The 17,320-nt window shown below is 40.2% G+C and overlaps 1 protein-coding gene across 1 annotated transcript in view; it reads right to left on the bottom strand.

Annotated features, from left to right (window-relative positions):
• Nucleotides 1-17,320, bottom strand: part of NPEPPS (aminopeptidase puromycin sensitive) — a 112,745-nt gene that overhangs the window by 21,926 nt on the left and 73,499 nt on the right. Inside the window, 3 exon segments of the mRNA XM_026710876.2 lie at nucleotides 7,754-7,817; nucleotides 13,930-14,039; nucleotides 15,560-15,620. Of these exon segments, the coding sequence (XP_026566661.2) occupies nucleotides 7,754-7,817; nucleotides 13,930-14,039; nucleotides 15,560-15,620 (235 nt within the window).

The following is a 17,320-nucleotide window of genomic DNA, read 5'->3' as shown; positions in this document are numbered from 1 at the left end:
GTACACTAACCTATAAACTCTGTATAACTCACAGTACAATAAAACATGCGAGATATCTTCGACTTCTCCTTTACCACATATATTGGTGTTTTCTTATACCTGCCCTGATTGAGGGGAGAATATTAAATCTGGCTCTGAAAGAAAGAAAGCTATTCTTTTGGGGGGGAAAGATCAGATCATTTAGATGTCTTGCAGATTCCCACACACCGTTTGATTCTGTCCCTATTGTGGTAAGACAACCTATTTAGTTCCTGGAACTTCATGTCTTCATTGTATTACTACTTGCTTTGCTTGGTCAAAGCCTAGGGACATTAAGAATACTGATGGAGCCTAGCTTGTGGTCTATCGCCTGTTTCCAGGGGGAGGGGTAATTATCAGTCAGCACTAATGGGGTCAGTCCCTCTGGAAAGAAATGCATTTTTAGCCAATGAATGATTATCATCTTCCAGACTCTTACCTGAATTTGAGGCATGTCTTGATTCTTAACTGGCCATTTGGAGTTCCTTTGGATGCAGCTAAGATGGCTCACAGGAATTTGGTTTGTATAGGTTCTAGCAAGTCTTTCTTTGCAAGGATTCCTGTTTGTGCCCCATATAGAATTTCTGCCAATGTTTTGGCCTCAAAAAGTTTTAAGGCTGCAGGTACTAATTGCCCTCCACCGGTGTTAAAAAATGTTTAATAGCATTTGAGGACTTATAAGCTGCTTGCAATGTGTGATTCAGGTGTGCCTTCCATGTCCCTTGTGAGTGGAAAACCACCCCAAGGTATTTAAATGTTCTAACCTGTTCTAAACTATGTCCTTCTATTTTCCAGGAATATTGTCCAGGTCTTTTAGCAAAAACTAAAACTTTTGATTTATCAAAGGACCAGATTATTCTGTCTGCAATATTCAAGTGTTGCTGTAATTCAGAGGTTCCCAAAGTGGGCAGTACCGCCCCCTGGGGGGCGATGGGATGCCTTAGGGGGGTGCTAAGAGGCAAGCGGGCTGGCAGGGGGGTGCTAAGAGGCAGCAGGGGGGCATTCAAGGCGCCAGCTCCGCAGGCTCACCCCATTGACTGTTTCACTGCTCCGCAGCCAGAGCCTCGAATGTGGAACCTGAGCGCAGCGAGACTTGCCAAGCCTGGGGGGAGGGGGAGAGGTGGTGGAAATGGGGTGCTTTAGCTTGCAAGCTGCCCTCTCCGGTGGAAGCGCACCAGAAGGCCCAAAAGCAAAACCCTCCCAAGGCGTGCAGTGGAAGGGGTAAATGGTCTGGTGTTAGGGCCCCCTTCCCTGGAGAACAAGGGAATGCGCAGCGCCCGCCTGGCCTCCACCTCTCCAGCCAGCCAGGCTTGTGTGCAGGATACGGGTGGGTGCAGCTGAGGCTCTCCAAGGCGCGTGGCTTGGCTCGGCTCGGTTCGGCTCTACATGGTTGGCCTGGACCTAGAACCTAGCCTCCCTCTGCAGCCCGGTTCTTCTGACTGAGACCTGCGCTTGCTTGCTTACTTTCCAAGTGATCATTCCCTCCACCTCCACTGCTCTGGGCTGCTTCCGCATGCCTTCCTCCTCCCGGGTGGAACATAAAAGATTGGCAGAGCGCTTCCCCTAAGTTGGGAGTCTCTGAGCATGTGCCGAGCACCTTCCCTTGCTTGGCCTGATGGAAGTGGACCTTGGGTCGAAGCAAATAGGGTCAAGTCGGCCACATCGCTGCTCCGGGGAGGTTGGCATTGCAAAACTGGATGCCAAAGAACTGGGGCAGGGGGCTGGAGAAGGGCAAAGGGGCAGCTGCATTAAGGAGCAGGAAGATATTAGCCATGGTTTATTGACTAAGTTGGAATCAAACAGCATGCTAAACTCTAACCAGAATGGCTGGGTTGATATATTCAGCCTGTGTTTCTCAACCTTGGAAACTTGTGTGGACTTCAATTCCCACTCTGGCTTTGCTCTACTTTCCCAAAGTGCCACTGCTGGCAAATTCTGTCTGTCTGTCTGTCTATCCGTCCGTCCATCCATCCATCCATCCAAAAGGTCTATCTGCTTGCCATCCTGCTTACCTACCTATCTGCCTGCCTTTCTGTCTACCTACCTACCTACCAATATAGATCTATCTATCTATCTATCTATCTATCTATCTATCTATCTATCTATCTATCTATCTATCTATCTATCTATCCATCCATCCATCTATCTACCTACCTACTACCAATCTATCTACCTACCTATCCATACATTCATCCAAAAGTTCTGCTTCCCTGCCTGCCTACCTATCTACCTACTTGTCTCTCTCTGTCCATCCATCCATCCATGTTTGAAGCGCCAGCCCCTCAGGCACATCAGGAAAGTAGAGCAAAGCCAGTCTGGGAGGGAGAGGAAGTAAGAGAGAGAGGGAGACAGGAAGGAAGGAGAGAGAGGGGGTGGTGGTGGAGGGAGACCCCTGATGCATCAGATTGAAATGAGGCCTAGTTTAGACAAAGGCACATTGAAAAATCTTTGCCAGCACACTGAAACATCTTTGGCTTCTATTAAAGGTTTTGTGGACGAAACATGGTCAAGACTATCAGGAAGCTCTCACATTTTATTGAGGCTTTAAACAGGATCCATTGGGCCAGATCTCGACCCTAAAAATTACTTTTCCCCAATGTATTACAGTGCCAATTCTGAAGAAGGCAAAACCAAAATGTACTGGTAAATTACAAGGAGAACACACACACACACACTCCCTTCTAACTCTGCTGGAGCCGGTGATTGGACTAGAATAGATATCTCATTATGTTTCTCCTCCCTCCTTGTGTGTGTATGTGTGTGCATGGCTGTCAAAACTCCAAAAACAGGTCAAGTAGCTCTGGAGAGGCCAGTCATAAATTAGAACACTTGCTAAACAACCAGCCATCAAGTGAGGACCACTTGTTTGCCAGTCACCTGGCCACAACCACCCATGATCACCAAACCACACCTACACAGTCATGTGACCAGAAAGCCACGCTAGGCAATCACGTGACCAGCAAGCCACACCCATGCAGTCACATGGCCAGCAAGCCACACCTACCCAATCACGTGAGCAGCAAGCCATACCCTCAAATTAGGCCACACCCACAGAAATTTGAATCCCACCCCTGGGTGGGGGGCACCGAGAATGAGTTTGTAGCACCAAGGGGGCGGTAGACTGAAAAAGTTTGGGAACCACTGCCGAAATTGCTCTCGTCAGTCATGTGGAAGTTTGTGAAATTATAGCAGGATCGTTGGCATATAAGAGAATCGGAATTTTACATTGTGCTAGGAGGATGTAAATCAGGGTTCTGTAAGAGATCAATCAGGGGGTTAATATAGAAGTTAAAAATGGAGGGGGACAGGATGTAACCCTGCCGTACCCCTTTTTGTACCATTACTGGGCCGGTTAAAGTCCCTTGAAGATTACACCTTATTTTCAAGGTGGAATTAGCATATAATTTTTGTATGACAAAAGGAGGTGTTTATCAATAGCAGTGTGTTTTAATTTCTCCGAAAAGAGAGGATTTTTTTTAATTTATGTATTTTTGAGCCAGATAGTGAAGTACCAAGATATGATCCACCATTGATCTTCTTTCTCTAAAACCATCTCGTTAATCTTTGATTATGCCTCCGGAAATTAGCCAATCCTGAAGTGTCGAGGTGTTTGGCATACAATTTACTAATAACACTCAGAAGGCTAATAGGTCTATAATTGCCTGGGTCATTTCTATTACCATTTTTATAAATTGGTATGATAATTGCCAATTCCCAGTCTTTTGGCATATGGCTTGTTTTATCTATAAATGTAAACAGAGATGCTAAAAGTGGAGCCCACCAACTGGCTATCTTTTTGATTATTTCTGGCAGGACATTATCAGCACCTGTTGCTTTATTACCTTGAGGGCTCAGATCAACCGGAATATCTCTCCTGAGGCCAGTAAAGAGTTTGGTCCAAACTAATTTGGCTCTCCTTAGTTACATAGTCGGGGTCTGTATATAGCTCTCTAAAATATTCTTCCCAGGCATGAATCAGTACCTGATTAGTTGTGGGTAGGGGGGATTTCCCCAATCTTCTAGTGATGTACCCAAAAAGGGATGTATTTTTTGCTCTTTTATTTTATCAACTTTTAGTACTCTCATTGGATCCTTTTTATTTAAATAATATTTTTCAGAAAAGATAACAGTGTAGACCACAGACAAAAGTTTTTGTTTTGCTGGGGACTAATAAGGCATGGGGAAAAGAAAGAAGCACCATGGCAGCAACCCAGGATATCTCCCACCAGTGAAGACTGCAAAACAACCAAGAATTGAGAAGCACTTTGCTGACAAGAAATATGTAAGTAAAACTAAGCCCCCCCTCCATTTCCAACAATCTTGAGAGGTTAGAACGGGACCTGCAAAGAGATCTGACAAAATAGCAGATACTAGACTTTCCCGATCTAGTGGGGGAGGAGCAAAATGACAGCCAGATTTTTTTACAAACAACTAGGCCAGCCACAACTGATATGGAGACTATGATAAAGGATAAAAAGGTTAATAACAAACTAATTCAGAATGTGGAGAGCTTACTGTGGGAGAATACAACAGAGTTTGTAGCAAAGCAATGTCTTCTCACAATGCAAACAGTTGTCTTAATATTTGAACAACTAATAACCACCCAACATGATGTAGAGACATTGAGAAAAGATATCGCTGTCTTTCTGCAAGCACAACATCAGGCTACAGATACTCCCACCAAAGTTCTTACAGCAGACCTGAATAAATCCCATATTCATGATAAGGAAAACGAAAACGAGTAAAGACCCAGGGAAACAGTTAAAAAACCTGTTAAAAAGTGGCAGCCCCTTCAGAAAAATTGTCCTTCTCCAGACAAGGCAACAAAAGGAGGAGGTATTAATAGAGAAGTTTCATTGGAAGCCAGGAAAGCATCTCCCCTTCAATCACATCACTCACTGCAAACACAACAGATTGCTTTTAGAATCCATATGAACAGACTTAATTATGGATGCTAGAATACCAAGAGTGCTATACTAAATTCCCTAAGCCGGCTTCTTCACTGCCACCTGGGGCAGATTGATCCCTGTACTGTGGAGTAGCTTCCTTAGGTCCCAAATTGGAAGCGGATATTCCAGTGGTGGGATTCAAAAAATTGTACTACTGGTTCTGTGGACCCTTAAAGGTTAAACTCTTAATTGTTAACATGCTTGGTGGGCATAGCAGGGGAAGGATATTGTAAAATCTCCAGTCAGAGGTGATATTTGCCAGTTCTCCGAACTACTCAAAATTTCTGCTATCGGTTCTCCAGAACTGGTCAGAACCTGCTGAATACCCCCTCTGGGATACCCCCGTCTTTCAAGCAGCCTACCATACCACTATGCTATTTAAGATGAAGGCACATTTAGCCTCCCTTCAAATCTTTCCCATCAGAGTTTTCTGAGAGAAAAAGGTCAAACTCTTAATTGTTAACTTGGGAAAGAGAGAGAGAGAAAGTGGGAGTCAGCTAGCCTTGGTCGGTGAAGATGTATTTAACAGTACAGAAACTGGCCTCTTTAATGCTTTTGGCAATCTCCCAAGAAAAGAATAAAACAACATATTATTCAAGTTAGAAAATTTAAAGAAATCCTTGGTCACAATGGACACTGCTGAGCCGCTTATAGATCTGGTCTCCCCAATAACTGAGCCTCTTACTTCTCTCCCAGAGGGCAAGGGACTGCATAAATATGAGATCATGGAAAACAGAAGCCAAGATACACAGGGGCCACTAGAGGCCCCATTAGAGATGGAGATGCTGTCATCCTTATGTGAATATCCTACGACATCTTCAGCACCACATCAAGAGATCAAGAGAGGACCCACGACAGTACCATCATCTCAAAGTCGAATGAAGCATGACCTAATAACCTCTTGCCCTACACCTAGAGAAGAGGCACCGGAATGGCAAGCTCTGTTAGCTGGTGCTAAAACCTCTTATTCTGAACAATTTTCTCAGGAGTCTAGACAGGATGTAAATGGGACTCCCCTCCTTTTAGAGAAGGCCAATTTCATGCATGATGACACCTCAATCCATTGCAACAACCCTACAACTTCTTTTTGTATAAATCAAATTTCCTGATGAGCAGCAAAAGATGATCCCTTCTCCATTATAACCTGGAATATAGCAGGTTGGACTGTCCCATCAAAAGACCAACTCTTTTTTGACTACATATCACAATTTGACATCCTCTTCTTACTGGAAACCTGGGCCCCTGCAGAGATACAGTTAAATGGTTATTGGGCTAGCTCTATCCCGGCTGTCCCAAGTAAGGTGGGTGGGAGAGCTAAAGGGGGTATTGTGACACTAGTTAATGCAGTCCTGCAAATTAAATGGTGTATCACTGCCACCTTTTCAGCCATGGATTGTGACTACTTTACTTTTATTTAAACAGGTGGAAATTTTGCTATTTAATATCTACATTCCTCTACTCAATAAGAATAATTGTATCAGCAAGATTTGGGATGGCATAGAAGATTTTACCCTTGGCTACTCAAACAAATGTCCCACAGCAGCAATAATTATTGGAGGGGACTTAAATGCTAGGATGGGCCCAAATGATCAAGCATTATTTAATCAATTTAAGATCTATTATGATGAGAATATACCAGAAGAACCCCTGTATTCTAGACAATTCAAAGACCCTAAATCAAATCGGGCAGGTTTGTGTGTAAGACAGATGACTGTACTGTTGGATCTTTGTATTCTTAATGGCTGCACAAAGAGTGACTACCCAGCAAAATATACTTATTGGGGAGCTGGAAAAAATTCTACAGTTGATTATTGGATAATATCTTATGACCTCTTGAAGTTCTTACAGAAGATGGAGGTAGACTCACAACTGGAAAGTGATCACAATTTAGCAATCCTTACTCTTACGTTACACCAGAAATTTCTAAGGGCTGGCTCACTCTACCTACCCAGGTTAGAGAGCCAAAATTCCCAGGTAAAAATTAAATGGACCGAGAAAAATGCAAAGGAAGTTACTAAATGGATGTTAGTGCCAGAAACAATAGAACCTCATACATCTCTACTGAAAAATAAGTTTGAAGAAGGGTTTGAAACTTAAATTTCAAATTAGTTCTCAATAACGTAATTCTAGCTCACTCCAAAAAAGCCAATTTTAAGGAATAAAAAATGGTTTGATAGAGATTGTGTGCAACTGAAAAGGATATATAACAAGGAGTATAAAAAAAGTAAAAATGCCTCTTCTGAGGATCACACTCATTACTTAAAGCAGTTGAAGGTATAATATAAGACCCTTCTAAAAGAAAAGAAAAGTTTGGTTCCGATTAATTGAGAGAACAAAGAAACCATTACTTTTTCACACAGCTACATTGTATTTTGGAAGGTTTCAGTTACAAATAAATAAAAAGAACCTCAAAGTTTCATATTACTCTCTTTAAAAATCAGTAGGATCCAGATGAAGCTATATTTTAAGAGGTAAAAATATATAAAAAGAGAAATCCGAAAGGAACAAATACTTTTTCATAGAACTGCATTTTACTACCTTTCACCCTGGTATCACAAATAAATATTAATATTATGTAAAAATTATTTTAAAGAGTGTACAATTTTTTAAATTAAAATGTGCAGAGTGTATGCCCCCCCCAAACGTAATGAAAAATTAAAATTTCAGATTTAATTGTTGGTAAATGATTTCAAACATCTGAATCCTAAAAAGGACACCTGCCTGCACAAACTGACAGTGCAAGGGCTGTTTCGTGGAATAGCTGCTTGCTCCTGCTATCGTCTTACCACTATATGGTCCGCTGGCACAGAATTTCTTCTGGACTAGCTTCAGCACTTTGTTATCTTCTTGCTGGAGTAAAGAATGAAAGTAAAAATAGTAGTGACAGGCTTGAGAATATTTCTACTTAAAATGGTATGTCCTGAGGACTTAATTCCTTGTCTTCACAGTCCATAGTAAGCTCGTAAAGTCTTTTTTTTTTTTTTTTTGGCCAAACCACGTTTTTACCCATACTCCCTTTTCCCTGTACCTTTATCTGCTAGTCTCAACAGATTGGCCCCAGTCACAGATACTACTTTCTTGTGGTTGAAATATGATGGCTTGAACTGGGTTATCAGTGGCTACCACTGCATAGTCAAAGGAAGTCCAAATTTGCTGAAATTAGATATCCTATTAATTTGGTTTGGTCTATTTCAATAAACTGTGATATTAGCTTAATCTGATAATAGGATCACTGTTCCCTAATCTAGTTTAAGAATCTCTCCACAGATCATGAATTTAAGATGGCATGCATGAAAAATAGCTAAATTGTTATTTCTACCTAAAAAAAAATCCTAATATCCTTTCAGACAATGTTTATAGATTTTTATAAATACAGAAATGAACACATTAATGTAAATATTTCATAGCTTATTTCAGAAATGAAGTCCAAAGCTTGGAAATAAGTTAAATGAAGATGTATTAGACCAGTGGTCACCAACTGGTGGGCTGCGGCCCACTGGCGGGCCATGAGAAAATTTTGATGGGCTGCAGCGAAATGTCCCCCCAAAACACCCCCCAAAGCCCACCCACCCGCTGGCTCCCACCCTTTGGCCAAGTGCAAACCTGCAAAAAGCACTGCAGCCCTTGCCAGGCAGGACGAGGTAATGGTGCTGTTGCAGCAAGAGGGGGCTGGCGGGACAGGCGGGCTGAAGTGGCAATGGAGATGGCCAGAAGGTGCAGGAGCACTGCGCTACTTGCATTTGCATGGCACTCCCGCACCTTCCAGTTTGCTTCTCCTGGCCTGGGCTCTTCCTCTATGGCCACGGGCTGTACGGACAGCCCAGGGCAGGAAAAGTACTGGCTGCTGATGGTGGTGGGAGGGGGCAGAGAGGGCAAGTCTGCGCTCGCCATCTAGTTCAGAGGTCCTCATCCCTCTCGATGCTCTGCTCTGCTGCCCCACCCACCCCGGCACCAGTGATCGCTGCCTGAGGAAAGCACAGGAAAAGCGAGCAGAAACATAGCTATTGCTGGGGCGAAAGAGCTGAGACTGAGGAAAGCACAGGCAAGAGAAGACAGAAGCTGCTGCCTTTGAAAAGTGCTGCTTTCTGTTACCTGTGCCTTCTGATCTCTGCTCTTTCACCCCAGCAAGAGCTGTTTCTGATCGCTTTCTTTTCCTGGGGGGGCAGCAGAGACATCAGGGCTGTTCTCCCCCCTCAGCAAGCCAGGCCTGGAAGAACGTGAAGAATTGCGAGCAAGCGCTGAAGAAAGGCAGTTAGAAAAGTAAATACATGTTTCCAGAGCGCTCTCCTCTGTCCCAAAGTAAGATTGAGTAGAGGAAGGATAGGAGGAAAGGAGAAGCCCGGCTGGCTTTCCTTTGGCATGGGGCGGGGAGAGACCAAATGCCCAGACCAAAAAAGCACCGAGGAAGACAGGCTCCTAACAACCAGCCTGTTTGTGCAGGCGAGAGCTCCAGCTTTTCGGCCTCCACACAGGGAGGGACCCTTCTCTGCTTGGAAGCAGCGGGAGAAACCTGAAGCTTAGCCTCAGGGAGTCCTCTTCTAATGTGGAGGCCGAAGCGGGGGGGGGGGAGTGTTGACTGGTTATTATGAGCCCATCTTCATCGGCGATTCCAGCCCAGCTCTCCTTCCCTCACCCAACTTCAGGCAGCAACACCTGGCAAAGGAGGGAGAGGTTTCCTCTGACATGGGGGAGATATGAGATGGCTCTGCTTTTCTTCCCTTTGAGGGGGAGCCAGTTCCTCCCCATCCAGATCTTCCCAGTCTCTAGGCACCATCTGGCTTCTTTTGAATCCCAGCAGTATTAAATCATCTTTCCCCCCAAAGGATAAGTGAGCCCTCTTCTTTCTCTTCACTCTGCCCCAGTTATGATTAAGCATTTACGATTTTGTTATAATTAAATAAGCGTGTGTGTGTGTGTGTGTGTGTGTGTGTGTTTATGCAGGTCTTGGCATGTTCGAGTCTTTTCCCATGTAAGATTGAGAGCATCTTGGCAACATTTCAATGAGGTCCCACTCGCCATCTTCAGGCTGGTGCTTTCGGCTTCGTGAAAGCACCAGCGAACAAACACTATACAGAAGCCTGATGATGGCAGATGAGATTCTGCCGAAACGTTGCTACAACTTTAAAAGCACAACTATAATGACGTGGGAAAATACCTGAACAAAGCTGAATGCCATACATGTAAGCAAAAACTTAAGAAATATATATATATATATATGACAAAATTATTTTTTTAATATTAAATTGATATTCAATATAAAAAATAAAATTTTTATATTAAATATATTATCTCTTTTTAAAAAATCATATTAGTGGTCCTCGGGATTTAAAATTATGAGTTTGGTAGTCCCCGAGATCAAAAAGGTTGGCAACCCCGGTATTAAGACTATATACTACTAAAAGCTAAAGCTAATTTTCAACTACAATTACAAAATGGTATGTTTCAGTGAAAAAGCAGTAATATTAAAGCAAAATGAGATACTCTGTAATGCTCTATTTTTGAATTAAGCAAATTTGATATAACAAAGTCAATTAAATTGTTTTAAAAGAAAAACAGGCAAAAAGATATACAGTACGTGTGTGTGCGTGTGCGTGTTTGTTTATGCATATTTGCTTGTTTTTACTTAGACATCAGGCAACTCCAATTCACTCAGGTGGCCCACAACATAAAAACAAGATAACAAATATACAATTAAAAGTAGAGCATAAAACAGTAAGCACGATGAAGAAGTCAGCAACAATTACCATATCATAAGCACCCTAGCCCAAAATCTGAGAGACCAGCCTGGTTTTTTAAGGCCTTCTAGAATGCTACCCAAGCTCACCCCAGAAGGCAGATGCCAGAACAGAGAAGGCATTCTTCTAAGGTCCTGATAGATGGCACTCCTTAATTGGAGAATTATTCAAGCCTTCAGGTCCTATTTGTCATAATGCCTAGGATCATGAACCGTGCCTAACAAAGCATCTAACATAAACCCAGTCACACATCAAGTTTCTAGAAATATCAGAAGAAATTATTTTTTATCTTCAGACATTGATGTTATATATTGATTGACTAAACAAAGTCAATGAGAAGTAAATGTGTCAGAGTTTAAATATGCAAGTGAATAGCGGCAAGATTAATTAAGAATGAGGTCTACAAAAACATTTATACTCTAACTCTGCAGTAGATGGCATTAATTTCACTTTTATATTTTGTCTTATTTTATCTTATTCCTTACTGTTTTCTAAGGACTTAAAGGGAGAAAAGAAATATTTCCGTAATATTTATGAATATAGTATAGCAAAGCATAACATGGCATAGTGATATAATATAAAAATATATTATAATAATATAATATATATTATACATATTATAATAATGTATTATATTATACATATAATACTATCCTATCCTATTTTATCCTACAATGGAACCTCTGGTTATGAACGCTTCTGTTTGCGACCAAATTGGGTTCAACCAAAGAATCCACCCAATTTTTTAATTGGGTCACGATTCAAAAATCAGGTGGCGAACAAACCCAGCTGCGGCAATTCCCTTTCTGCACTGATTTCCCCTTCCCGCGCATGCGCAGTCCGTGCAATTTTTTGTCCTCACTTGCGCAGTCGGACACAAATCCAGTCACAACTAAATCAGGTTTTGACCGTAATCCTGGAACGGATTATGGTTGCAACCTGGGGTTCCACTGTACAATATATGTATTTATATTTTCTATATTAAAAATACTGGAAATGATATTACAATACTTTTAAGCTATATGCAACTTTCTAATTAATGAGACCTTAGTATGGCCAAAGGTGTTTGAGATTCGTGAATCCATGTAAGTAAGTGCAGCAGCAGATTATAGCACTGAGATACGCACTGATTTTTAAGGATTTAAGTTTGTATTTGAAATATACCTAGACTTCAGGCTATGAAGATAAACATGCTTTTTTTGTGTTCCAAGTTTTTTAATTTTATTGTTTATACATATCAATGTGTGAATGGTGTGGTAGTTGGGTATCATACATTTCAATACAAATAAGTATAATATTGTTACTCATAGTTGTTACATTTCACTTTTATTATTTCATATTGTTTAGACCTACCCTTACTGCTACTCTTCCATTCCTAAATCTTCCTCTTATTCTTTCATATATCTTAATTTATTAAAATATATATACTATTATTCCCCTCTTATTTTTATCTCTATTTTAACTTTTTTTCCCCTTACACTATAATATTCAAAGACGTGTCCTTTCTGTTTCCCAACTTTTACCTGTTCTATTATTCGTATTTCTCTTATTAAACTCTTCACATCTATTTATGTTAACGTTTCCTCCTTCATTCTTTCATTTTTCAATGTCTCAATATACACTTCTAATACCAATCACAATCATTAAAACATTTAAAATACATCCATTCATGTTTTTTCCAAGCCTCCAATCTGTGTAGTTCTATTAATACATACATTTACATTAAAATATATTCTTTCATTTTCTAATCCATTGTTTAACTTTATCATTTCACTTCTAATCATATTTTTATACATGTTGAATAATACCATCATTCCAATTCTGATTTTCCAATTAATGCTTAATTCTTATTCATAGTTTTTCCATAATTCCCCTATTTCACTCTTCACATTTATTTATATTAAAATACTTATCGTAATATCTGTTAGATATAAATATGCATTTATTAAAGCTTACAAATATAGATTCTTAACATATTATTTTAGGAGAATAACTCATAAACAAAATCTTCCTCAATCAAAAAATGTTAACTATTATTTCTGTATAAATGAACCTTGCTTTGCAATAAGCTAGAAAAATATAGTGAGAAACTACCATTTCAAGTAGTAGCAAAATGCAGTTTGTTGCTGACTGACTGAAAAGTTCTTGATAACTTTGGTCCAAAGGCTTTTTTTTAAACTATGGAAATTGAAATACTGAATAAACAGAAAATGAAAACAAAGATAGGAGCTCTACAGCAGGGGTCGCCAACCTTTTGAACCTCACCAAACTCATAATTTTAGATCCCAGGGACCACTAACAGGTTCTGTGGGCATGGCCTAATTTGTGGTTGTGGCTTGGTGGTCATGTGACTGGCTGGGCATGACTTGTATGTAAATATTATAAATATTGATATAAATATTGAATTTTTTATAAAAAAAGAGCAACTTTTATCCAAAATCAGGCAAGGCAGGCAGGCAGATTGAGTTGCTCACAGAATCACAGATTCATTCAGAGATCTATCTATCTGCCATTGGCTAGCTTAGTCTGTCACATAAAATTTGCTTGCAAGCAAACTCATAAAATTTGCTAGCGAGCAAACTCACAAAATTAACTCACAATACACCATGCATGTAAATATTGATTTTTTTATAAAAAAGAGCAACTTTTACCCAAAATCAGGCAAAGCAGGCAGATTGAGTTGCTCACAGAATCATTCAGTGATCTATCTATCTGCTATCGGCTAGCTCAGTCTCTCAAATTTGCTTGCCGTGAGTTTGCACTGAATTTGCTTGCAAGCAAACCTTCAGTCCTAAGGGAGGTTCGGCAGAGCCGAAGATCTAAAGACTAGCTAGAAAGCAAGAAATCCAACCATTTCCTGCTTCCTAGCTAATCTAAATCTCCTGGCACAGCAGAACAGATGATGGTCGGAAAAAGGAAAAATAGCAATTTAGCAGGCAAGTTTACCGGGTAAGGAGTGAGTGGGCGGGGAGGGTTCCCATGGGCCATGTGCAGCATGGTGCAGCCTTGTGTTTCTGCGCAGCCTGGATTAATTGCTTTGTCGGGGTGCTCTGGGGGTGAGATTTCTCTGCGGTCCACCAAAATTTTCTCATGGCCCACCAGTGGGCCGTGGCCCACCGGTTGGCGACCGCTGCTCTACAGCATAACGTGCTTGTAATCTTGGAAGATTAAATCATTGGTTTGCATTCTACCTGAAGTGAGCTCAATGTCAGAAATCATATACCTACCTGCTCCCCTTCTATGTATACCAGTGGAAAACCCATTTGCTTGGTCCATGTATTCATCACAATAGCAACAGGTTTACTGCTAGCATGTTCCAGGCTTTCTCAAAGATCATCTGCAAAAGAGAGAAACCCTCAATCTAAATAACCTGCATTCTAATGCTAAAGAAAATATTTCATGCCTGTTTGTTTGTTTGTTTATTGAGTGAATTTATAGTCACTCATTTCAACAATGTGACACTAGGCAGCTCCTACAGGTAGACCTCATTAATGACTGCCTCAAGCACCAACCATTCAAATATATGACGATTAAAAATTATCTCGTAATGAACACTTGCATTTACAACATCTCACATAGTCACATGTTGCCATTACAATCAGTTAATATTGACTGTTTTTACTTTATTTTATTTTTCTCCTCACAGAATGGAGAGATTGTCAAAACAAGTGATCTTTTCCTGTGCTGCTTTTTTCCTCAGCACACCACTTCCACAGCAAATCAACAAGCTCAGATCTGTGGCCTTAATTAAGAGGCAGCTCTTGATTACGCCATTTGTTCAGCAATCATTCAAAATTATGACAATGCTGAACAAAGGAGCACAAGACCTGTACTTACGACTGCCACAGTGTACCACAGTCACATTTTGGCAATTGGCAATTCATCTACGTTATGACCAACCACAAGATGCTTCAACTGCCTCCATCTGTGTATCTTCCCCCACCCACCTGATCCTACTGAGTCCCTTGGGACTTCCTAGCCAGCTGGATCCCACATATCTTTAGGCTGCTGCCCACTCCAGCACTCCACTAACCTCTTTTGAAGAACTTCTTTCTGAAAGAATGCCCAGCCGATGCAACACGCAGCTTTCTGCAGAGGGCGCTTAATGCCATTCTGGAAGCAGGCCATTCATGCAATCCTTTAGAAGGGCACAGTTGAATTGGAAAGTACGTGTTGCATCATCTGGGTGCTCTTTTAGAAATACAACCTTTTGGAAATTGCCTTTCTAAGAGTTCCACGCCAATGCTTTGTACTATCTTCCTATACAGAAGGCATCTTGTGCCCTCCTGGAAGCAGCCACAATTCTTGCAATCTCTCAAATCCTACTAGGTCACTTAGCAACAAGATTGTTATTCCCAATTATGGTTACTAAATGAGGCTGACCTGTACATAGATTACAAGATTTATGCATGTATCACTGCATATATATGTCCTATACAAAATTAATTAATTGTATATACTGATGTTCTTATATACAATATTAAAAGCAACAGTGTTTTCACACTATCATATTATCTATCACTTATCTTCTAGTAAAAGAAATTTATCAAGGACTTAGTATATTAGACTGGATTACTTTGAGCAAGATTGCTTTGAGAAAGAAATGGAAAAAGCTCAGAATCCACTATGGAATTCTGGTAGTAATTACCATTGCAGTGCTCTAATAAACTGAAGAAATGATTGTGGGAAAGGTTAAGATTCCATAAAGCATAACTTATAATTGATAGAAAATTGCATTCCATGTCTTTTTGGTTAGAGAAATTCAGTATGGGATATCTTATAAATGTTAACCTCTTTCATAAATGGAATGCTCTGGAGACAACAGAAAAAAACAAAAGCCACAAGCATTACAGTTACCTGTAGAAGCATTCTTATGCTGAAATTTGGTAAGATATAGGTGCATTCCTTTCCTGAAATCCTATAAAACAAGAATTTCAAAAGAACCAAAATTTTCAAAATTAATTCATTTCTGCTTTTCTGCAAAACCATTTAAGAACAGTGTTTTCTGATTAATCAAAATTTATTATTGTATCATAATACTATTCATTTAACTGTCACAATACTTGTGGTACCATTTGGACCTTATTAATAAAACAATGTTTAGTTCACAATCTGAAATCTTGACTCCTAAACAATATTCAAAAGCCTTGGATATAGTACCAAGAAATCACCAAAAATATTATGAGATGTAACTTTGAATCTGGCAGAGCAGAAAAATGATTAAATGCATAACTGGGGAATAATCATATTAACTATATTCAATTTTAATTACATGTAAAAGAAATAAAATTAGTTTTTTGTCATATTCCCAATCACTTCTTTTTGATTTCCTATTCTTCATGTTTTAGGTAAAACCTTGAACTGGAAAATATCTGCAAGATATTAAAGACGCATAACTAAAAGATGAGTCTGATCTAAGCAAAAATAAGACATTTGAAGAATATTCTAGTGACTTCTGCATAGGCTGCTTGCTCTGGTAAAAAAAACACCCATACTATCTTAACCTATCTCCAGCTGATTGCAAGGGCAAATTTTGTCATTATAGTTTGTTCCACTATAAACATAAAGAGTTTTTCCACTTCTGCTGATACATTCTAAGCAGTTAGTTTGCAATTAATTATGCCATGTACATTTAGAGGTGTTGGCCTGCTACTGGGGGGATACCCTCTCTATTCCCTGGTTATTGTTTTGGGTGCTTTTAGCCTTCTAGAATCAGAAAATCAAAATTTTCTTACTAGGTGAATTTCATGAAGAAAGGCACTGACGAAAGCTTGATGGCCATTGGAAGAAATTCTACAAATGTTAATACTGGCTGTGAAGGTGGTGCCATGCACTGGGTAGAGGTCAAGCTTGACCAGAAATTGATCTGGTTGGTGTGTGCATTCACATGAATTAGTTACCCTTACGACACTTACAACACTTAATCACAAAATTGGATGAGAAGACTTTCTCTAACAACAAATGGGCAGGTAAAATTGACAACATGCTACACGCTGCATCAGAATTTTACATTCACCAAGAGTTTGTTGGTGAGCCTCTCATTTCACTGAGTAACAGTGTTATAAAGGTGTTGTGGTCCACCAGCGGCCAGCAGAGCAGAAGGCAGACTCAGATAGTGAGATGGTTGGGAGGGACATGGGCCAGTCCTGGGAAAGGCTCTGACGAGTGTTCTGCATCAGAGGCAAGGATGGGGCCAGGGCTGTCTGACAGTTATCAGTTGCCTTCAGAGTCGGAGATCAGTGGGGCAGAAGAACAGCTTGAGCCTATTCCCAGTGTGCGCATGCGCTGAGCTGCTAGGAGAAGGGAACAGTTAAGAACAAGGGTCGATTCGGAAATAAAGGCTCAGGTAGATGGTGAATGGCCGCTCCCATAAGGAATAAAAAGGAACTGGCATATTTGATTGTAAATGTTTTAACAGCAGCTAGAATTGTATTTGCCAAAAACTGGAAAAATGAAAAAAATCCGATAGAAGAGGAGGTGATTAAGAAAATAATGGAATATGCAGAAATGAGTAAATTGATATTAGCAGTTAGACAGCAAGAAGACAAAGAGTTTTATAAAATTTGGGATTTATTTTATAAATGGTTAAATAAGAAAATAGGGAAATAAAATATAAAT

The sequence above is a fragment of the Pseudonaja textilis genome, chromosome Z (genome assembly GCF_049901715.1).
Source record: "Pseudonaja textilis isolate UNSWEBS1 chromosome Z, rPseTex1.2, whole genome shotgun sequence".
Classification (NCBI taxonomy): Eukaryota; Metazoa; Chordata; class Lepidosauria; order Squamata; family Elapidae; genus Pseudonaja; species Pseudonaja textilis.
This window is presented reverse-complemented; position numbering and strand designations above follow the sequence as displayed.